Source organism: Ornithorhynchus anatinus, chromosome 7, assembly GCF_004115215.2.
Source record: "Ornithorhynchus anatinus isolate Pmale09 chromosome 7, mOrnAna1.pri.v4, whole genome shotgun sequence".
In the NCBI taxonomy this organism is placed as follows: Eukaryota; Metazoa; Chordata; class Mammalia; order Monotremata; family Ornithorhynchidae; genus Ornithorhynchus; species Ornithorhynchus anatinus.
The window spans coordinates 58,036,532-58,058,307 of NC_041734.1; the positions used below are offsets into that span (position 1 = coordinate 58,036,532).

Sequence of the window (21,776 nt, forward strand, 5' to 3'; positions counted from 1 at the left end):
GAGTTTTCTGCTTCTCGGGGCCCAAGGTGTCCTTCGCTTGACCTCCCTCTACCATTTCTCTTACAGTCTGCGAGCTCCACTCCCTGGACTCTGCCATCCGACAGACACTCCTGGAACTGCCCACGCTGGACCAGACCAGAGTCCAATGCCCGCTGGACCCTGCTCTCCCCTTCCCGGCCTGGGTCTCACCCAGGGTCTAGCAGCATAACAGTGATAACTGTGGTATTTGCTAAGTGCTTACTACATTCCAGGCACTGTACTGAACACCGAGGTGGATGCAAGCAAATCGGGTTGGACACAGTACCTGTCCCACACGGGGCTCACAGTCTCAATCCCCATTCTATAGCTGAGGTAACTGAGGCCCAGAGAAGTAAAGTGACTTGCCCAAGGAAACACAGCAGACAACTGGTGGGGCTGGGATTGGAACCCATGACTTTTGACTCCCAGACCTGTGCTATATCCACCATGTCATGCTGCTTTGTCTACCTCTGACCTTCTTCCCCCACAGATCCTGGAGTTTTGGGTGTTTTCAGGTCCTGGCCTCCCTCCCTCCAAACCCTTTCAGCTGTTTTCAGGTGCTTGGGTCCTCATCCATTGATTGCCCTGTCCCAATCTCTGCCCTGGCAGCCGGGAGCGGCGGGATGGGGCACGCAGCACGGGCCCCCTGGGGGGTCCCGATGCTCCTCTCAGAGGCAGGAGGAGCTGCTGCAGCAGATTCCGGATTTTCCCCAGAGAAATGAGAAGAAAGGTGGGGGGCCGGGCCAGAGCACTGAGGCCGGTGCCCCTTCCCACTCCCCGCAGATGGAGAGACTGATGTGTGTCAGCGTGGCCCGGGACGTCCCTTCCCCGGCCCCGCTGCCAGTCTGGGGCCGTGTAGGAGGCCGGGAGAGCCAAGGCCGGGCCTCTCCCCACCCCTCCCACCCGCCCTCCCGCCCGCCGAGACTTGTCCCGTACAATACGAGGAGATCCGCAGAGCGGGGAGGCCTCTTCCGGGAGCGGGCCGCGGAGCCGGGAAGGTGAGCCGGGACGGGGGGCGGGAATGGGGAGTCTGGTACCCCTGGGGTTCCCAGGCTAGAGTGGTGCCCACATGTGCCTTTGGTGTGGTTCTTATGCTGGGTGGGGAAGGGGTGAGGAGAGGAGGAGAGCCTCTTCCCACCCAGCCTGGGCTCCTCGCTTGCAGCTGAACTAAGAGCAGAGCCTGGGAGGCAGGGCGATCTGGGGTCCTGGGTCGGCCTAGTAGGATAGCAGAGTGGAGGGGAAGAGAAGGGGTTTTAAGGGCCCAGGAAGAGAGCCCTCTTCCTGTCTGCTGGGCTACTTTCCGGGATGCCCACTTGCCGTGCGATAGTAGCCCACCCAGGCTACAATCCCTCCTCTGTTAGATCGCGGGTTGCTGAGCTAATCTGAGGGGAGGAGGAAGAGTAGGAGGAAGAGACTTCTCATGGGCCCCTGGATAGGGTGGCTCCCCGAGGACTGTACCGCGTCCTGAGAGTTGGGGCTGCCCGTGGAAGAGGGTGGATGAAGAGCGGGGCAGATGGCGCCTCCGACTGCTCTCTGCCTTCTTGGAAAACCAAGATTCGGTAAGAGCCGGGGACTGTGCCTGGGCCCGCCTGGCTAATTCCAGAGTGCCATCTGCTGGCCCTAGGCACCCTTGTAGGCAGTCACCCAGAGAGAGACTTTTGAGATCTCGGGGGACAGTGACTTGTTCAAGGCCCTGAGTGCGGGGGAGAGTTCACATGTTCAGGGATTGTTCGGTTTGGGAAGCCCCCAGCCCAGCAGCCGCCCAAGGGCCGTTGGGATCGGGGTCGACCGGGGCTGAGACTGGGTCTCCTCCCAGGCCCGCGGCCGGGAGTCGGTGCCCCAGGCTGGCCGGGCCGCGGTCGGCGGTTCAAGAGATCCGTGTGGCCCTGGCGCAGCGGGGACCCCCGAAGGAGCCAAAAAGACTGAGCGGTCCCTGGCTCGTCGGGATCTGCCTACCCGAAGGTGCAATTTGGCAGCGCCCCAGAGCCGCCCACCTTTTTCCAGTAGCAGAGTAGGGTGGGAGGGTAGGGGGCAGAGGGAAAGGCCCCGTGCTAGGCAGAGAGAAGCAGAGCTGTGTGCCCAAGTTCTTTCCAGAGAAATTGGCGGAGCGAGTGGGCCGGGCTGCCCTTGGACGTAGTTCCCGTGCCAACAGCAGGAGACTCCCCCTGTACCTCGGAGGCCAGGATATGATGTCGGGTCCATGCCGCCCACCCCCTTATATCCTGCTCCCTTCTCGGACGGTTGAGCCCTGGGAAGAACCCTTCGTTCATTCAATCGTACTTATTGAGCGTTTACTGCGTGCAGAGCACTGTGCCCCTCGTGGCCCCTCCATCCAGTGCCCGAGTTCAAACACTCCCCAGCAGGAATGAGCTCCCCTATCACTCCCACTCGCCCACTCCTCCGGTACTCTTCTGTTTGAAATGGGTACACTGAGGCTACGAGGGAGTTGGGGGGCAGTCACAGAGGGATCCCGGGAGAGGGCAGGAGTTAGGGCAGTCCTCTATGCCTCCCACCCAAGCAGGCTGGGATGCTCCTCCCTCCCCTGCCTGCCTCCCCTCCACCGTGGCCTGGAAAATCTGACGAGTCAGCAGCTCCTAAGTTTCCAGGCCCCGATCCAGCGGTGCTGAGCAGGGGCGGAGGCGGTCTGGGCCGGCGGGCGGCTCTGAGGTTTGGGGACTGGGGTGAGGGGGAGGAGAGGGGGCTCAGCTCATGAGGGGAGAGGGGGAACCAGGCGGTTCTGAGCCTGGAGGAAAGCAGGCTGGGTGAAAAAGGCCCCGAGCCTTAGGGGGAGCGGGTCCTGAACCGTACCTACCACTGAGCCTCCTTCTGGACTGCATTTCACAAACTCCCAGTTCCTGCAGACATCTCAATCCGCCGGAATTCTTAACCCCGTGGCATTCGGAGACTTCCTATATCCCTAGAATCCCAGATTCCTCAGCCGGTCCCCGAAGTCGACGTCGTTCGGTCGTATTTATCGAGCTCCTTCTTCGTGCACAGCATTGTACCAAGTGCCGGGGAGAGTACAGTACAACAATAAAGGGACACATTCCCTGCCCATAATGAGCTTACAGTCTAGAGACACTCCCGTCTTGCTAGAGCAAAACTCTCTTCCCCACTCGAGGGGGCGGCCGCTTGGAGGTTCCCGGGAGAAGAGGCATGTCTCCCGAGGAAGAGGCTTCTCTCCCGAGGAAGGGGTTTCTTGTGGTGTAGCCGGCTCCAGGGTGGGGCGGGGCTGCTCCTGGCTTTCCCACTCTTTCCCCGGGGGCCCGGCCCCTACCAGGAGCCCCGGTGGGGATGGGGTCAGTGCCAAAGCACCCAGGTGGGTCCACCCAAACAGGAGGAAGTATTTTGGATAGTGGAAATCCGGGTGGGGGGAATAGAGAAAGAGAGAACTAGGGGTCGAGAGTTGCCCCATCTTCACTGCAGATGGTGGCATGTGAGAGGGACCCCAAGGGCAGAAGCCAGTTCTTCTCCCTCCAGCAGCTTTCTCAGGGAAGTCCTGGGGTTCCCTCCCTTAACCCGGCTTGAACCAAGGGGACCCACGCCAGCCGTCCCGTTGGCAGAGCTGAGGCGAAGCCCCTGTCCGCTGTTCTTGGGAACCAACCCCCGGACAGGCAGAACTACCCTGGAGAGCCTGCCGTTGTCTTACCCGGGGATTCTCCCACTGCATAAACAGCCTGCAGAGTACCACACTCACCCAGGCAGGGCACCGTGGAGCACAGTAGGCATAGTCGGGCCGGGCAGCTTGGTGCACCGCACACAACCGGGAAGGCCTCGGGCCACGCTTCCTGTGCCCATGAGTGGCCAGGGCCTTGGCACAAGCCAGGCTCACGGCCCGGAGCCCAGCCCCGGTCCAGCCACTCAAGGGAGGGGTCAGAGTCCCACCCTCCTTCTCAGCAGAGTGACCCCGTCGGCCCCAGCCGTGGCCAAAGCCCCGATCTGCCCCGCAGACTGTGGGAGGGGCTGCGGGACAGGTGGCGAGGAGGGCTGCTGGACAGGCTGCATGGCAAGACGCGGGATGAGCAACGTGGCCTAGTGGCAAGAGCAGGGGCTCGGGAGTCAGAGGTCACGGGTTCGAATCCCGGCCCTGGACGGACTGCGGGACAGGCCGTGGGATGGGCCGTGTGGCAAGCCGTGGGGAGTGCTCCCGGGTGGGCCGTGGGCTGGGCCGCGGGCTGGGCTGTGGCGGTGTCTTCTCCACCGGCCAGGGCTCTTGCCTTCCGTCCCGCAGCTGCTCCAGGGAGGGAAGAGGAGGAGGGAGGCAGTGAAGAGAGATGGGGAGGGGAGCCACCTTTGGGGGAGGGGAGATGGAGAAGAGGAGGGAGAGGGAAAGGCATGGGGTGGGGAGGAAGGATAGGAAGAAGGGGGGGGAAAGGAGAGTGGGAAGAGGGAGGGAGGAAGAGGAGGAGGAAGAAGGGGGAAAGAGAGGAGGAATGTGGGGAAAAAGAGAGGGGGAGAAAGGAGAGGAGGGAGAGGATGGGGAAAGAGGAGAAATGTGGGGGAAAAGAAAGGGGGAGAAAAAAGAGGAGGAGGAGGATGGGGGAAGAGAGGAGGAATGTGGGGAAAAGGAGAGGGGAGAAAGAGAGGAGGAACGTGGGGCAAAGGAGAGGGGGAGAAAGAAGAGGAGGAGGAGGAGGAGGAAGGAGGGGAGAGGGAGGGCGGGAGGAAGGAGGGGACTCCACCTCCAGGACTGCCCAACGTTGCCTTGCAGACTCTCCGATGAGGCCTCCGCTCCTCACTGCCCTGCTCTGGCTCCTGGGGGCCCTGGGCGCGGTAAGGGGGGCCCCTGGGCCGGGGGGGTCCCCGGCTTCCCCGGGCCCGCAGCCGGTCCTCGTCAGGGCTCAGCCCGGGGCTGCCCCCACTCCGGCCCTCCCCCGGGGCCCCCAGGCTGGGGCGACGCCGGCCACTGCCCCGGGCTTGGCCCGCTTCCGTCCCGGATTTGGGCCCGGATCCGGCTCTGCCGACCCTCCCCACCGAGGAGCCCGGGCTCCGGGGTCCCCTCCGTGCCCGTCCCACCCACCCTCCTCCCTCCGGGGCCACGTCATTCTCCCTGCCCTCTCCCCCAGCCCACCTCATCCACCCTCCGTGCCCGTCTCTTCCTTTTCCCGAGCCCGTCTCACTCACCCTCCGTTCCTGTTTACTCGTTCCGATGCCCGTCTAGACTGTGGGCCCGCCGTGGGCAGGGGTCGTTGCCGAATTGTACTTTCCAAGCGCTTAGTACAGTGCTCTGCGCACAGCAAGCGCTCAGTAATTACGATTGAATGAACGAATGAACGAGCCCACCCCTCCCACCCTCCAAGCCTGCCCCTCTCACCCTCGGTGCCCGCCTCATCCACCGTCCGCGCCCGCCTCACCCTCCCTCCTGCTCCTGCCTCCTCTGTGCACCCTCTGTGCCCACCTCGCCTTCCCTCTCTCCCACCTCCCCCTTTCCCCGTGCCCGCTTCACCCACCCTCCGTGCCCACTTTGCCCTCCATGCCAACATCACCCTCTCTGCCTTCTGCCCATTAAACCCTCCACGCCCACCTCACCCTCTGTGCCCTTCGTGTTCACACCCTTCCCACAGGAAGATGGATGCGGCGACCCGGAGGGGCCCACAGTGGTCAAGGACACAGGTAGGTGCGCGGCGGCTCCTCTGGACGGTAGGCCCTTTAGGGACGGAGTGCCCTAAAGGCTCATTAACTGCATATTTGTTAAGCGCTTACTACGTACCCAGCTCTGGGCAAACCGCCGGGGAAGGAGGTAATCCGTCCGGACTCGGTCAGCCCGTCCTCCTCTCGGAGGGACCGTGCCCTTCGCTGCCACCCTCTCCGCCTCCGATGGGTCTCCTCGGGCTCTCCGCTCACGTGCCGCTCCGCCCCTCTCCTCAGGGCTCTCCCTGCAAGTCAGCAGCCACGGCCGCCCCCCTACCCTCTTCCTGAATTGGGGGGTGCCAGTGCCCGAGGGGCTTGGCTACACCCTCCGCCTCACCCGCCTGGGCACTCGCGGCTCCCCGGAAGAATGGCGGGGCCGGGCCGGCCCCAATGCCACCGGTTTCGAATTCCGCGATCTGCCACCTGGCGCCCGTTTCCAAGTGGAGACGACGGTGGCCCTGCCCTGTGGACGGAATGCCACCCACAGTGTCACGGCTTGGACGAGTGAGTAACCTTTGGGGAGGGGAAGGTGGCCCTCGGGGCAAGGCCACTGAGAGGGCAGAGGGACGGGGAGCGGGGAAGCCCTACCCGGGGCGTCGGAACCAGAGGATTCAGGGAGAGTGGGGCGGAGGGGGACAGGGAGGAGCCCAGCAGAGTATCTCGAACTTTCTGTCCCTCCAAGAGCCCAGGGTCAGGCCTGGGAGGGGGCTTGCCAGAAGAGGCCCAGGTTGAACGTTTGGGCTGGGAGCCGGAGAGGAAGCGGGCCTCAGCCGGTCAGGCCTTCCCAGTGGGTGTGTCTCCCTCTCCGATGTAGCCCCCGTGCCCGTCGGCCTCCTGCGGCTCCAAAGACCCGGGGGCCCCGCTGCCTTGGAAGCCACGTGGGGCTCCGCCCCCGGGGAGCGGGACAGGTACCAGCTCCTTCTCTACCACCTGGACTCCCAGACGCTGGCCCGGAACCTCTCGGTGCCGCCGGACACCCTCTCCTTCCTCTTCGATGGCCTCCTGCCGGGCAGCGAGTACGCCCTCCGGGTCACCACCTGGGCCGGGGAGCTCCATGCCAGCACCGGCGTCCGCCAGTGGACAGGTTAGTTGGGCCAGGCCCTGGCTGTGGTAGGGAGCCGGGAAAGCTTCCCTGGGCTCCTGAAGTGCCTTAAGCATGCCACTCCCCTTTACCCTGATTGTGCCCAGGCTGGTTCCATTCCCCCATGGCCCCGTGTCCTTCCTGTAACTTTCCCACCCCCATCCCAGATCCTGTGCCCCCCAAGCACCTGGCACTGCGCCATGGAGGCAGCAGCACTGCCCTGCAGGCCTCCTGGAGTGGAGCGGAGGGGGCCGCCTGGATGCATCTCATCCTGTCTGATCTCACGGGCGGGGCCAACCGCAGTGCAGTTGCCAAGCGGGGCATCTCCAACTACACTTTCAATCACCTGACTCCGGGCACTCCTTACCATCTGGAAGTCAGAGCTACCTCTGGTCCCCTGAGGGCCTCAGGACCCGATGCCACCGAATGGACTTGTGAGTGCCCATGGGGTGAAGGGCCTTGGGAGAGGGTACGGGGGACTGGACCTGGGGGATCAGTGGGCACCATCTCTGGGCATCGGGGGGTGGGAAGTGATGCCCCTTTGGCAAGAGAAGCAGCGTGGCCATATGGAAAGAGCATAGGTCTGGGAGCCAGGGGAACTGGGTTCCAGTCCTAGCTCCTCCCCATACCTGCTCTGAGAGCTTGGGCGAATCACCTAACTTCTCTGTGCCTCGGTTACCCCATCTGTAAAAAAAGGGATTAAGACTGTGAGCCCCGTGTGGAACAGGGACAGCGTCCGACCCGATTATCTCATATCTATCCCAGTGCTTAGTAGGGTGCCTAACACGTAGTGAGTGCTTAATAAATTCGATTTCAAAAAACGGTGTGGTATCCAAATTCCAGTGCCTGCTGGACTGATAATATCTCGGGCTTGCCACCCCCGTGGCAAGGCTTATGCCCAGGGGGAGAAAGGACTCGGAGGACAAGATTATCACTCAGTCAGCAAGGCTGGTGCCTCCAGAGTCCACGACCTTGTCTGGGATCTGGTCCCTGAAGCCAAATTGACTCAACCTCGCCACGGTTCCCTCCCTGGCTCCACACCACTCCATCTCTTTCTCTTCACAGATCCCTCTGTCCCACTTGACCTAGTGCCAACATCCCAGCCCCCTGGGCTCTCTTTGAGCTGGAGAGCAGGGCCAGGCAGGAGGGAGGGCTACCAGCTCCACCTGAGGGGACAAGCTGAATGCAACATCTCTCTGGGACCCGGTGCCCTCAATGCCACTCTCCCAGGCCCGCTGCCCACGGGACACTACACCCTGGAACTCGAAGCACTGGCAGGGCCCCACAGAGCCTTGGCACGGGCAGACATTTGGCTGGAAGGTGAGTCTGGGTTTCAGGGGAGTCAGTCAGTCCATCAGTCGTATTTATTGAGCACTTACTGTGTGCAAGGCATTGGACTGAGCACTTGGGAGAGGACAGCACTACAATATCAGACACATTCATTTATTCATTCAATTGTATTTATTGAGTGCTTACTATGTGCAGAGCACTGTACTAAGCGCTTGGGAGAGTACAAAATAACAATAAAAAGATACATTCCCTGCCCACAACGAACCTACAGTCTAGGGGGGAAACAGAGATTCATATAAATAAATTACGGTTAGGTACATAAATGCTGTGGGCCCCTAAAGGAGAATAAAAGGAGCATGTCAGGCTGAGGCGGAAGGAAGTGGGAAAAGAGGAAATGAGGGCTTAGTCAGGGAAGGCCTCTTGAAGGAGATGTGCCTTCAGTGAGGCTTTGAAGGTGGGGAGAATAATTGTCTGTCGGATATGAAAAGGGAAGGCGTTCCAGGCCAGAGGCAGGACACGGGTGAGAGGTCGGTGGCGAGATAGAAGAGATCGAGGTACAGTGAGACGGTTAGCGTTAGGGGAGCAGAGTGTGTGAGATGGCTTCTAGTAGGGGAATAGTGAGGTGAGGGAGGAGGGGGCAAGGTGATTGAGTGTTTCAAAGCCAATGGTAAGGAGTTCCTGTTTGATGCGGAGGTGGATGGACAACCACTGGAGATCCTTGAGGAGTGGGGAAATGCAGACTGAACGTTTTTGTAGAAGAATGATCATGGTCTGTCGGGGTTTCTAGAGCCGGACCTAAGGTCCGCCTCCTATGGGAGGTCCCATCCCATTCCTTCTGCTCCACTGACTCTCGGCAGCGGCTTGGGATCTCTGTGTGGGGGATCCCGGGGACGGGGAAGGAGAGGGAATCTCAATCCGGCCTCTTTCTGCCTCCTCAGCCCCAGCAGCTCCCTCAAACCTGAGCCTGAACAGCGAGGGCAGCCCCCCCGTCCTGTGTGCCCGATGGGGGCCGCCCTCCCGGGGCTCCGACGGCTACCGGTTGCGTCTGTACCAACTGGCACCCCTGAGGCTCGAGGCGGAGCTCACCCTGGGCCCCGCGGCCCGGAGCTTCTCCTGGGCACGGCTGCCTCTGGGCACGGAGTTTATGGTGCAGCTGGCTGTCTTGAGGGGTCCGGAGGAGGGAGTCGCTGCCAACGCCACCGGCTGGACATGTGAGTGGAACCCGGCCCTTAATCCTGCTTTCCTGGGCTCTTTCTGAAACCCCGGGCGCTGGGGCCACCCCTTCCAACTCCGGCCTGCCAGTGGACTCTGCCGTCCTGGCCAGGAGGCGGTGTCTGTTGACACTCACCCGCCCCGTGGTCCTCCTCCAGACCCCGAGGCCCCAGAGAACCTCACCCTGACCAACGTGGGCAGCCCCGAAGCCCCAGCTTTGCAGGCACTCTGGAGGATGGGCAGAGCCCAGAGTTGTGCCCTCACCCTGTCTCAGCTGCCCCAAGGCACCGTCATCCACCGCCTCATCCTCCCGGGAAGTGCCACAGAACACAACTTCAGGGGACTGGAGCCGGGCACAGAGTACGGCCTGAGGGCCTGGGCCATTGCAGGAGCTTACCAGGCCTGGGCCCGCAACATCACCCACTGGACACGTGAGTCACCTGGTGGGACAACTTGGGCTGGGCTCCCGGGGCCCGGCAGGAGGGCACGAGGGGAAGCGGGGAGGGGTGGTGGTGGAGGGCCCAGGACTCCAGGATTTTCGGACTCAGCAGAGGGCCTCTTTGATCGGGTGCCCTCTTGGTGCCCGGCACTGTAGGTACCCGGTCTGCTTTCAACATTCTCATCCTTCCCCCGCCTCCCGTCCATGGGTATCTTGGCCTAATGGATAAAGGACGGGCCTGGGAGTCGGAAAGTCATGGGTTCTAATTCCGGCGGCACCACTTGTCTGCTGTGTGACCTTGGGCAAGTCACTTCACTTCTCTGTGCCTCAGTTACCTCATCTGTAAAATGAGGATGAAGACCGTGAGCCCTAGGTGGGACAGGAACTGTGTCCAACTCAAGTTGCTTGTATCTACCCCAGTGCTTAATAAAATGCCTGGCAAATGGTAATTGCTTAACAAATACCGTAATTATCATTATTATTATCTTTCTCACTTGAAGAGGTCCCTAGGCCCAGGCAGTGTTGGCCTGGGCCTAGGAACCTCTTCAAATGAGAAAGATTCTCATGGATGGGAATTCTCCACCTAGCTTCCTCTCTGCCCCTACCGAGCATCTTCTCTGCTTCCACCGGTTCTCAACCTTCCTTGGAGGAAAGTTCTCCCTGCGTCTCAGTTGATTTCTCCACCGGTGTCCCCTCCTCATCTTGGGGCTCATTGACCTTAGGCTCTCTTGCACTCATCCCCACGCGTAGCTGGCTGTGGGTTAGGATGGAGGGCCGAGGGGCCGCCCTCTGACCTTCAGCCCTGCTACTCTTCCCTCGCAGCTCCCCTGCCACCAGTGGCCCTGAATGCGAGCAGTGAGGGCCCTACCAGCCTACGGGTGTCCTGGGGCCAGGCGCCTGGGGGCCGGGGCAGCTACCTCATCACCCTGTACCGGGAAGGAGCTGTGGTGGACCCCCAGGAGGTGGGGCCAGAAGTGGTCACTGCCAGCTTCTCGGGGCTGAATCCAGGCACCAAGTATGAGGTTGAAGTCAGCTCCCAGGCAGGGCCCCACCGTGTCGCAGCGGCCAACATCACCACCTGGACCTGTGAGCGGGGCACTGGGATGGAGGGAAGAGGGGCACCACCAGGCTTCCAGTAACTCCTTCAGATTCTTTTCTGAATTCCCTCAGAAAAGGAGGTAGCATGAGCTCGTTCCAACCCGGAGAAACCGAGTCAGGGATCTGTGAGGCAGAGGAGAAGTAGCGTGGCTCGAGAAGCAGCGTGGTTCAGTGGAAAGAGCATGGCTTGGGAGTCGGAGGTCATGAGTTCGAATCCCGGCTCTGCCACTTGTCAGCTGTGTGACTGTAGGCAAGTCACTTAACTTCTCTGTGCCTCAGTTACCTCCTCTGTAAAATGGGGATTAACTGTGAGCCTCACGTGGGACAACCTGATTACCCTGTATCTACCCCAGCGCTTAGAACAGTGCTCGGCACACAGTAAGCGCTTAACAAATACCAACATCATTATTATTATTATTATTAATCAATCCCTCATTCAAAAGCATTTTTTTTTTTTATTGAGCACCTCTGTGTTCAGAGCGCTGCACCAAACGCTTGGGAGACTTAGGGCTTCGTTGGCAGATCTGCTCCGGCGTTTCCGGGCTGCTCATGGCTACCTCTGCCCCCCGGCAACGACTGGGAGGCCACTTCTGACAGCTGACTCTGGGGCTGATGGGGCCAGAGAGGTCGGAGTTCTGGGTTGTTTGCGTAGCTCCGGGACACACTCCTTTCCCTGCTCTGTGTCCTGTTTGCGTTTGCTCCCCTGTGAAGGGCCAGCGAGAGAGCAGGTCTCCAGGGTGATTTGTAGGGGGGCGGCGGGGTGTATGAAGGAGGTGGTTGCCAGGGAGGGCTCAGGGAGTCTCCCTCTTTTTCTGCCCACAGCTCCCCTGGCCCCCGAAGAGCTGTCGGTGGCGATGCAAGGCGACAGTGCGGTTGTGTCCCTGGGCTGGGCCGAGACCTCGGGGCAGGGGGACTGCCAGGCCTGGTTCTCGGAGCCTGGGGGCTCCCCACAGAGGGAGCCCCTGCAGCCAGGCCAAGCCCATCTGGTCCTGCGAGGGCTCACCCCCGGACGCAACATCTCCCTCTCTGTGCTGTGCCAGGCCGGGCCGCTCTGGGCCGCCACCGGCCCGGTGGTGTTGCCTGTTGGTAGGTTGGGAACGCTGAAGGGGGAGGCCCGCCTACTGGCACGTAACGCCAGTCTGTAGTTGGCACTGGTCCTGGTCTGGGCAGTCCCTCATTTCGTAGCCAGTACCTAGCCGCCCCTCCAGTTAGACTCTGAGCCTAGGTGAGGGTTCCCCCAGGATCCATAATTTATTGGTATATATTAATGTCTGTCTCCCCCTCTAGACTAAGCTCCTTGCGGGCAGCAACGGGTCTACTAAATCAGTTGTATTATACTCTCCCAAGAGCTTAGTACAGTTCTCTGCACGCAGTAAGCGCTCAATAAATACTCCGGATTGATCCGGCCGGCTCTGCCCGCCGACTGATGGGCGTCTTACTCTTCAGAGCCGGGCCCAGTGGAGGATATACAGTGCCAGCCTGGAGCTACTTGCCTGACTCTGAACTGGACAGTGCCCACGGGTGATGTGGACACCTGTCTGGTGGCGGCAGAGCAGCTGGCGACTGGGGAGGCGAAGCTGCCCGTCTTCTATGCCAATACCTCCCAGGATGCCCTCTTGCTCTCTGGTCTGATGCCTGCCACCTCTTACCGACTCAGCCTCACTGTCTTGGGCAGAAATGGGCTGTGGAGTCGGACGGTTACCTTGCTGTGCACTACCACTACGGAAGGTAGGTGCCTGGGTACCAGAACTCTTGCCCTCCTGTCCCGGCAGACCCATGCACTCTGGCATCGGGTCCCGGGGCGGCAGCCTTGGGGTTCCTGCGGTCTCCTGCCCGTCCCCGCAATCTCCTGCGAATCGTATGTCTCCCTCTCTCCCCACCGCGTCTGGATTTTGAATTCTTCTCTGCCCCTAGCCTGGCGACCCCCCAAGTTGGCAGCCGCTCCCCGCCTGGAGCCCGAGGCCGGAGCCGGGGTGGTGATCACACCTGGCATGTTTGGCGAGGAGGACAGACACATCCAGTTCTATGGCATCGTGGCTACCACCAACACCACCCGTGAGGGTCAGGGGGAGGGGGCGTCGGAGTCAGAGCCCCATAAGGGATGTCGGGGACCTGCCTCCAGGCCCGGGGGTGGTACACGGTGGGGTCCTGGGCCAGGCACTAGAGCATTCTGGGACTGGCAGCAGAGGGAAGGGAGAGGGCTGGGGGGACGTGAAGGAGGGGCGGGCTCCCGGTGGACGACTACCCTCCACACAGACCGGTCTGTGTCCCTTCTCCCTCGCCCCCGGCCGCACCTGACCAGTTCTGCGCCCGCACCGGGAAGCCATCTCTCACACTTGGTACGACCACTACTATGGGGGGCAGGACTCCTATCTGGCCTTGCTGCTCCCCAACCCGTTCCGGCCAGGTCCCCCGGCAGCCCTCCGCTCCTGGACGGTGCCCGTGGGCACAGAGGACTGCGGTCAAACCAAGCACACCTGCAATGGGCAACTCAAACCAGATACCCAGTACAGGTAAGGGCCGGAGGCCTCGCAGGGCTGGACTGCCATGGGGCAGTGCCAAAGTAAGCGGGATCCTTGGCCCCCAACTCTGTCCAGCCTCAATTTTCTCTCCTGTTCCCCTTCCTCTGGCTCTCTCCTCCTCCTCTTCCTATCTTAGTCTATCCCCACTCTCTACCCCCTGGGGAGAAGTCCTGGGAATAGAGGGGAGAATGAGGCAGCAGGGGTTGGGACACTGCCTGAGCAGAGGACCTGTTGGCATGGCAGAGGACCAGTGGGGCTTGCTGCCCTGAGACCGCCCATCTCCATCTGACTTGGAGTCTCTTGTGGGGAGAGGCCTGGAGCCAGCAGATCTGTTCATCTTGTGATCAGCCCAGTGCACGGTGTAAATGTCTCGGCCATCACCACTGCATTCTGGGTCCCTGACGCCTGGGCTCTTTGCCCCAGGTTCAGCGTTGCAGCCTTCACCAGATACGACCACGTGGATCCCGACGTCTCTTTCACGGCCTTCTCGGGTAAGGAGGCAGCTGTTGACGGGGAGGTTGGGCAGGGGGAATCCCGACACCCCCACCCCCACCCCAATCCAGGCACCTGAGATATTGGACCTATAGCATCCAAGGAAGCTGGGGGAGCGAACTTCCTGGGGAGGTAGAGGCTAGCGTGAGAGGCTGAGGGCAGAATCATTCTCTTGCCCCTTCCCCCAGGGGCTTCAGAAGCCACCCGAATGGGGTCTGCACTCATGAAGGTGATTCTTGTTGGTGAAGCCCAGCTTCTTGTGTGAAATTCTGGTCAGCTCTCGTTCCGTTGACCCAGCAGCGGCTGCCCCCTCCGCTCGGTTGTCCACCCTCCGCCCCAACCCCGTTGACCTTCAGCTGGGGGAGAGGGCATGTTCCGGAGGCTGGGGCTGGGCACTGAGGGCCTGTCCCAGTTCCAAGATGGCCCTGAGCCCCAGTTCTGGGCCCAGGAGGGGCTGGGGCACCCAAAGTAGCCAGGAGTCCTAGGCCGGTTCCTCAGTGACCCCCTCTAGATTGTGAGCTCATTGTAGGCGGGGAATATATCTACTAACTCTGTTACATTGTATTCTCCCAAGCACTTAGCACAGTGCTCTGCATGCTTGGGAGTCAGAGGCCCCGGGTTCTAATCCCGGCTCCGCCGCTAGTCAGCTGTGTGACCTTGGGCAAGTCACTTAACTTCTCTGTGCCTCAGTTCCCTCATCTGTCAAATGGGGATTAAAACAGTGAGCCCCACGTGGGACAACCTGATCACCTTGTATCCCCCAGCGCTCAGAACAGTGCTTTGCACATAGTTAAGCGCTTAACGAATACCACAATTTATTTATTTATACTGTGAGTGCTCAGTAAATACCAATGATGATTGATTGATAGGTCTTCAGCCACAAATTACTTCCAGCAGGCCTCAGTCCAGATGCCTGGTCTTCCCCTAGTGGAAATGTCTAAGCTCTTCGGCCCTTTTCCAGCCCCGTGTTTTCCCCTTTGGTCTCTCCAGAGCCGCGTGCCAGCCGTTCGGTGGCATCCGTGCCCCTGCCGGTGGCAGCGGGAGTCGTGGCAGGCTGCGTGCTGACAGCTGGCGCTGTGCTGGGTCTGCTCTACTGGAGACACATGTCGGGGCAGAGGTGAGGCCGACGGGGAGGGGGTGGGCGGCCTGGCTCTCCCTGGGGCTGCTGGTGCAGCAGGACGGATTGAGGTTAGATTCATGAGAGACCATTGAAATGGCCTGGGCGACTAGCAGAGTTTGTGTAAGCTCACTGTGGGCGGTGAACGTTGTCTACCAACTCTCCCAAGTTGTTATTATGCTCTCCCAAGTGTTTCGTACCCTGCTCGGCACATAGTAAGCGCTCAGTGAATACTATTAATGATGATAATTAGGACGATGATGACGTTGATGACGATAATCACGATGAGGCCTCCTTGACCCCCGCCCACTCCGGCCCCTCCCGGCGGCTCCTTGATTTCTTCCCCTTTCTCCCCTTTCAGAGGGATTGATTGATTGATTGATCGTTTTCAGAGCCGAGAAGAGAAACCTAACTCAAGAGATGGCTACCCTCAACCTCCGGTGAGTGTGATTCTTGAACATCCCCCAGGGAGGGTGACACTCCTTGAACCGGACACCGGCTTGTCATTGCCTGTCTCCCTTCCACACCGCCAGGCACATCCACCGGCCTATCCCCATCCAGAGTTTCCGCCAGACGTACGACGCGAAGAGCGCCAGTGCCCACTATGCCTTCTTCCAGGAGTTTGAGGTGAGAGTGTCTGCCCCTCTCCCTCTGGGGGGGCAGGCCCTGTGCCCAGGGAAGCGGGGGAAGAGGCGGGGTCCTGGATTACCTGGCCCAGCCCGGTCTCCTATGGATGGGTCAGCATGGTGTCAGCCCAAGTGCTCCTCGATCTGCCGATCTCCTCAGGAGCTGAAGGAAGTGGGCAAGGAGCAGCCCAAGTTGGAGGCGGAGCTCCCTGCCAATACTGCCAAGAACCGCTATCCCCACGTGCTGCCCTGTAAGTGCCGGCCAGTTGGAAGTGGAGGGTTCCGCGTCCCGACGGCAGGATCGGGGGACGGGTCTGGGGGCTGTGCTCTGGGAACAGCCCTGTCCCCTGGCAGATGACCACTCGCGGGTGAGACTCAGCAGGCTGGAGGATGAGCCCAACTCGGACTACATTAATGCCAACTTCATCCCGGTAAGTGCTGCCCGGGCACACGTCCCATAGCGCCTGTCTGCAACAGGCCCGGGGGCCCCTTTAGGATAATGTGGCCGAATGTCTTTCCTTGCTGTGCGCCTGTCGAGCGTCTGGGCAGATGTTTCGTGATGTCAGCCTGTGGGGCATGTGTGAGTCGCGGCATGCTCTGACCTTCCTATTCATCTGTCTGCTCAGTGGATACCTGTAATAGCTGATGTATTTCACCATCTGTGGTGCCTTCTAGGTAAGAAGGACAACTATATACACAACTGTATATATACCTACATATGTACATATGCAGATATAGTTGTCTTTCATACTTGAAGAGTGTGTGCAGGTAGGTAGATAGCTAGATGGGTAAATAGGTGGATAGATAGGTAGTTAGGTAGGTAGAGAAGCAGCGTGGCTCAGTGGAAAGAGCACGGGCTTGGGAGTCAGAATTCATGGGTTCAAATCCCGGCTCTGCCACTTGTCAGCTGTGTGACTGTGGGCAAGTCACTTAACTTCTCTGTGCCTCAGTTACCTCATCTGTAAATTGGGATTAAGACTGTGAGCCTCATGTGGGATGACCTGATTACCCTGTATGTACCCCAGGGCTTAGAACAGTGCTCTGCACATAGTAAGCGCTTAACAAATACCAACATTGTTATTATTATTATTATTAGTCAGATAGACAGATGGGTAGGTATATAGACAGATGGGTAGGGAGATGGATAGATGGATGGGTAAGTAAACAGATAGATGGAGAGACAGATGTATGGAAAGATAGTTTGAAAAACAGATGACAGACAGATTTTGGTGTGTTCTCCCTGGGACTTGTCTGCCTGGGTATCGGGCCTCTTCATCATGGGCCACATCTGGCGGTGTAACTCTGAGTGGGAATCACATGTTTCTTCTTAAGCCCCCAGTTGCTCTTCTTCCAGCTCTGGGAAGGGAGGGAGATTCTCCTGCCCTACCCTCCTCCCCTCAACTCATGGAGGCAGGCACTCTCCTAAAGCCAGTCCCGGGCCCTGCCTGCTTAGTGCCCACAATGTTCCATACTCCTCCTCCGTCTCCCCCAACCCAATCAATCAATAATGATTGAGCACCTATTTTTTGCAGAGCACTGTACTAAGTGCTTGGGAGAGGACACTACAACAGAGATGGTAGACACATTTCCTGCCCACCCGGGGGAAGGTGGGCTTCTGGTGAACAGACTTCACAACCAGACTCTCTGCGACCGTCCCACTAGCCTCAGCACACGGGGATTCCAATTACTGGGGAACAGAGGGGACCTAAACAAGAGAGAGAGAGAGATAGAGAGAGAGGGTCTCTATCTATCCCGGGGCTTGTGCTCACATAGGCATCATATAGGCATCCCATAGAGAAGCAGCGTGGCTCAGTGGAAAGAGGTCGGGCTTGGAAGTCAGAGGTCATGGGTTCTAATCCCGGCTCCGCCACTTGCCAGCTGTGTGACTTTGGGCAAGTCACTTAACTTCTCTGTGCCTCAGTTCCCTCATCTGTAAAATGGGGATTAAAAACCGAGAGCCCCACGTGGGACAACCTGATCACCTTGTATCCCCCCCCAGCGCTTAGAACAGTGCTTTGCACATAGTAAGCGCTTAACAAATACCAACATTATTATTATCATTATCTCCACACCCCTAGGGCTACACCCGTCCCCAGGAATTCATTGCCACCCAGGGCCCCCTGAAAAAGACCCTGGAAGATTTCTGGCGGCTGGTGTGGGAGCAGCAGGTCAACACTGTCGTCATGCTGACTGTGGGCATGGAAAATGGGCGGGTGAGTCATCCTCAATCCTGCTCCCCACGGATGGGGGGGTGCACTTGCTAACAAACACCAAGAGATGAAGCATGGCAGCACAAGGTAGACCCACTGTAGTCCTCGCCTATTCACAGGCCTCCCTGGCAAATTCATCTCTTGCACGGAAATGTGTTTGAAAGGCAGTCACTTGACCGGTGATGTCCACCTTGCAGAACACACGTGTTCCTGTGTCGTTGCGCATCCCCTGCTACGTGGCTGTTTGCAGCAGTTGGGGCTGCTTTTGGTTCATGATGGGTCTTTTCATAAACTCTGCTCCAAGCCCACTGGCAATTTTTCACTCTGTCCTCCTGCTAATCACCCTCAGCTCTGACTCTGGGACACAGAGGGGGACTAAGGAACACTCTGCTCAGTAGAATTCATTCAGTCATATTTATTGAACACTTATTGTGTGCAGAGCACTGTACTAAGCACTTGGGAAGTACAATCCCTGCCCACAATGGGCTTACGGTCTAGAATTAGTAATAGTAGCAGCAGAAGAAGAATTTGTTAAGTACCTACTTCATTCATTCAATAGTACTTATTGAGCACTTACTATGTGCAGAGCATTGTACTAAGCGCTTGAAATGTACAATTTGACTTGGCCAGGTGCTCTGTACCAAGTGCTTGGGAAGTACAGAATAAAACTCACCTCCTCCAAGAGGCCTTCCCAGACTGAGCTCCCCTTCTCCCTCTACTCCCTCTACCGCCCCCCTTCACCTCTCCGCAGCTTAACCCTCTTTTCCCCCCATCTCCCTCTGCTCTTCCCCCTCTCCCTTCCCATCCCCTCAGCACTGTACTCGTCCGCTCAACTGTATATATTTTCATTACCCTATTTATTTTGTTAATGAATTGTACATCGCCTCGATTCTATTTAGTCGCCATTGTTTTTACGAGATGTTCTTCCCCTCGACTCTATTTATCGCCATCGTTCTCGTCTGTCCGTCTCCCCCGATTAGACCGTAAGCCCGTCGAACGGCAGGGACTGTCTCTGTTGCCGACTTGTTCATTCCAAGCGCTTAGTACAGTGCTCTGCACATAGTAAGTGCTCAATAAATACTATTGAATGAACATGGGTTAGAAGTCACACAGCAAGCCAGGAGTCCCCTACTCCCAGCCCAGCTTTTTCCTGAGGATGAGCAATTAACGATTATTAGACTTTACACCTCTCCTCCAGGGCGCTAGGGGCCCATACCCAAGAGGGATCGGCTGACAGGAATAATGCAAAAGGTGGGCTGGACACACTGGGATTAGTCGTTCCAGAAGGTCTCTGGAAGGAAAGGGAGGTTGGAGAATTCTGGATGACCAATCTTCTTCCTCCTAATCCCTCGTGGATCAAGGCGATCTTTACACCCAGCTGTGTCCCAGGTTCCAGATTCCCACGGGCTGTGGATCACACATTCAGATCAGTTTCGGGGCCAAACACAGCCAAGGGCAAAGAAAACTTCAAACCCCAGTGACTTTAAATGGGGCCAAGGAGGACACAACAGAAGGCCAGAAGGCTACTTCACCTTGCTGGTCAGGCGAATCACCATGAAGCCAGGTCCCTGCAGGAAGCGTCTAAGGGGAAGACCTCCAGACGTCACTGGGTGCAGGGGAGATGACTAACTTTCCCCCTCTTTACCCTCTCACTCCTGGGGGAAAAATCAGATTCATCCCACAGGACACTGGGCAATTGCCTCCCTGCCCTATGGAGGAGCCTCCAAATTCACTGAATCTGGGTGGGTTTCCCAGTGGGAAATGTCAGGGAGAGGGGAAAATGCCAAGGCACAGGAGGGAAGCAGCAGATGAAGAAGCAGAGAGCGAGGGGAGTGGGCTTGGGCCGGGCCCGGCCCGAGGGACCACGATCCCGGAAATGGCGGCTACCCAAGCTCCAGAAGGAGGAGACCAGTGATTCTACCTCTTCCTCTTGGACTCTCCTGGCTGCTGCCCTACAGGTACTGTGTGAGCACTACTGGCCCTCTGACGCTGCCATCCCTGCTCTATTTGGGCACATCACCATCCACCTCCTGGCCGAGGTCACTGGGGAGGAGTGGACAACCCGGGAATTTCAGCTGTTCTACGTAAGTATCCTGGGGCAGCAAAGGAGTGGGGGAATTGTGGGGAAGTGACATAAGGCTTTGGTGATTCCACAGTCTCAACCTCTCTGGGCCCTGGGAGAGACTCTCCTACGTTGTGTCCGTCATCCCTGTTAAAGTGTAGTTTTCCAGGGCAGACAGAGATTGTGCCTTTGGCCTCTTGCTGTCCTCTTCTGGGGGCTTAGAACAGTGCCCTACAGGCAGTAGACACTCAGTCAAGACTTGACTGATGGAAATGACTTGCCCTCAGAGAGTCTGGGGTAGAGCTGAGGCTAGAAACCCTCCACTAGATTATTATTTCTCCCTTCCTATTTAGTGCTTACGAGGCCTTTCAGAACCACCAGCCCACTCCTCTGGCTATAAAGATTTCACTCTTCCAGAGTGGAGAGGGACCAGTTCCTCTTACTCTCTGCTCCTCTGGGGAAGAGAGAGCAGGTCAGGCTGGTAAGGCCTAGGACTTAACTATAAGGCTATTTGAAGATGTCAGGTTAACTGGGTGGCCTTCTGCTCCATGACTGGACCCTCCCGGGAGAGCTCTTCCTGAGTTAGATCCAGCAGAGGGGGTCCTAAGCCTGAAAAGCCACGTCAGACCAGCACAAGACCAAACCTGGTTGGGTTGAATCATGAGAGAATTTTTTAAAAAATGATAATTATTAAACACTTACTATATGCCAAGCACTGCGGTAAGCTCTGGGGTAGATATGAGATAATCAAGTTGGACACGATTCCTGTCCCACATGAGGCTCACATCCCAAGTAAAAGGCAGTAGGATTTAATTCCCATTTTACAGATGAGAACACTCAGGCACAGAGAAGTGAAGCGATTTGCCCACGGTCACCTAGCAGAGAAGAGAAGCAGCGTGACCTAATGGAAAGAGCGTGGGCTTGGGAATCAGAGGGCCTGCATTCTAATCCTGTCTCTGCCTCTTGTTAATCTATTAATATTATTATTATCATGCAACCTCCCTGTCCATCTCAAATTCAGAAGCAAGCTGGACTCCCACATCTCCCCCACATATCTTCTCTCCTCCCAATTCCACTCACACACACACTCTCTCACTCACACACACACACACACACGCCAACGTGTCCCCACCAGCACTGTGCTCTGTCATTCCCCGTCAACCAGCAAACCGGTGCTCTCTGTAGCCACGGCCCTCCAGTGGTTGACCATCCACTTCCATGGTAAAGAGAAACTCCTTACCGTAGGCTTTAAATCACTTAGTAGCAGTATGGCCTAGTGGAAAGAGCCCGGGCCTGGGAGTCAGAGGGCGTGTTTTAATCCTGGCTCTGCCACGTGTCTGCTCTGTGACTTTGGGCAAGTCACTTCACTTCTCTGGGCCTCGGTTACCTCATTTGTAAAATGAGGATTAAGACTGTGAGCCCCATGTGGGTCAGGGACTGTGTCCAACCTGACTACCTTGTATCTACTCCAGTGCTTAGAACAGTGCTCAGCACACAGTAAGTGCTTAACAAATACCATAAGTAATTTATTAATTTCCTTCACTCCTACCTTATCTCCCTGATTTCCTTCTACAACCCAGCCTGCACACTTGGCTCCTCCAATGCCGACCTACTCACCGTGCCTCATCTATCTTACCACCGACCTCTCGTCCAAGTCCTGCCTCTGACCTGGAAATCCCATCCTCTTTATATCCAACATATGATCACTCTCCCCACCTTCAAAGCCCAATTAAGAGCACATCTCCTCCAAGAGACCTTCCCGGACTAAGCTCTCATTTCCTCTTCTCCCTCTCCCTCCTGCATTGTCTTTGCTCTTGGATTCGCATGTTTTATTCACCCGTCTCTCAGCCCCACAGCATTTACGCACAAATCCATATTTATTTATATTTCTGTCTGTATCCCCTTCTCGACCGTAAACTCATTTTGGACAGGGAACATCCCGTCATGTTCATCCTGTCATCCTGTCGGGGGGGAGTCA

General features: G+C 58.0%; 1 protein-coding gene across 3 annotated transcripts in view; it reads left to right on the top strand.

Moving 5' to 3' along the window:
- Nucleotides 1-964: 964 nt before the first annotated feature.
- LOC100077200 (receptor-type tyrosine-protein phosphatase V-like) overlaps nucleotides 965-21,776 on the top strand; it is a 28,537-nt gene continuing 7,725 nt past the window's right edge. The window contains exons 1-22 of one of the 3 annotated variants that reach the window (XM_029069936.2): nucleotides 965-1,016; nucleotides 4,730-4,791; nucleotides 5,583-5,631; nucleotides 5,887-6,153; nucleotides 6,464-6,733; nucleotides 6,898-7,164; nucleotides 7,796-8,050; nucleotides 8,959-9,231; nucleotides 9,391-9,663; nucleotides 10,494-10,757; nucleotides 11,592-11,855; nucleotides 12,216-12,497; nucleotides 12,684-12,824; nucleotides 13,072-13,282; nucleotides 13,715-13,782; nucleotides 14,774-14,900; nucleotides 15,293-15,340; nucleotides 15,434-15,527; nucleotides 15,687-15,777; nucleotides 15,881-15,957; nucleotides 17,605-17,739; nucleotides 19,695-19,820. In XM_029069936.2, coding sequence (XP_028925769.1) covers nucleotides 4,738-4,791; nucleotides 5,583-5,631; nucleotides 5,887-6,153; nucleotides 6,464-6,733; nucleotides 6,898-7,164; nucleotides 7,796-8,050; nucleotides 8,959-9,231; nucleotides 9,391-9,663; nucleotides 10,494-10,757; nucleotides 11,592-11,855; nucleotides 12,216-12,497; nucleotides 12,684-12,824; nucleotides 13,072-13,282; nucleotides 13,715-13,782; nucleotides 14,774-14,900; nucleotides 15,293-15,340; nucleotides 15,434-15,527; nucleotides 15,687-15,777; nucleotides 15,881-15,957; nucleotides 17,605-17,739; nucleotides 19,695-19,820 — 3,636 coding nt within the window. In that variant the 5' untranslated portion in view covers nucleotides 965-1,016; nucleotides 4,730-4,737. Of the gene's footprint in view, nucleotides 1,017-4,729; nucleotides 4,792-5,582; nucleotides 5,632-5,886; nucleotides 6,154-6,463; nucleotides 6,734-6,897; nucleotides 7,165-7,795; nucleotides 8,051-8,958; nucleotides 9,232-9,390; nucleotides 9,664-10,493; nucleotides 10,758-11,591; nucleotides 11,856-12,215; nucleotides 12,498-12,683; nucleotides 12,825-13,071; nucleotides 13,283-13,714; nucleotides 13,783-14,773; nucleotides 14,901-15,292; nucleotides 15,341-15,433; nucleotides 15,528-15,686; nucleotides 15,778-15,880; nucleotides 15,958-17,604; nucleotides 17,740-19,694; nucleotides 19,821-21,776 lie in introns of those variants that run through there. The other 2 variants (XM_029069937.2, XM_029069938.2) reach the window with 2 other exon arrangements.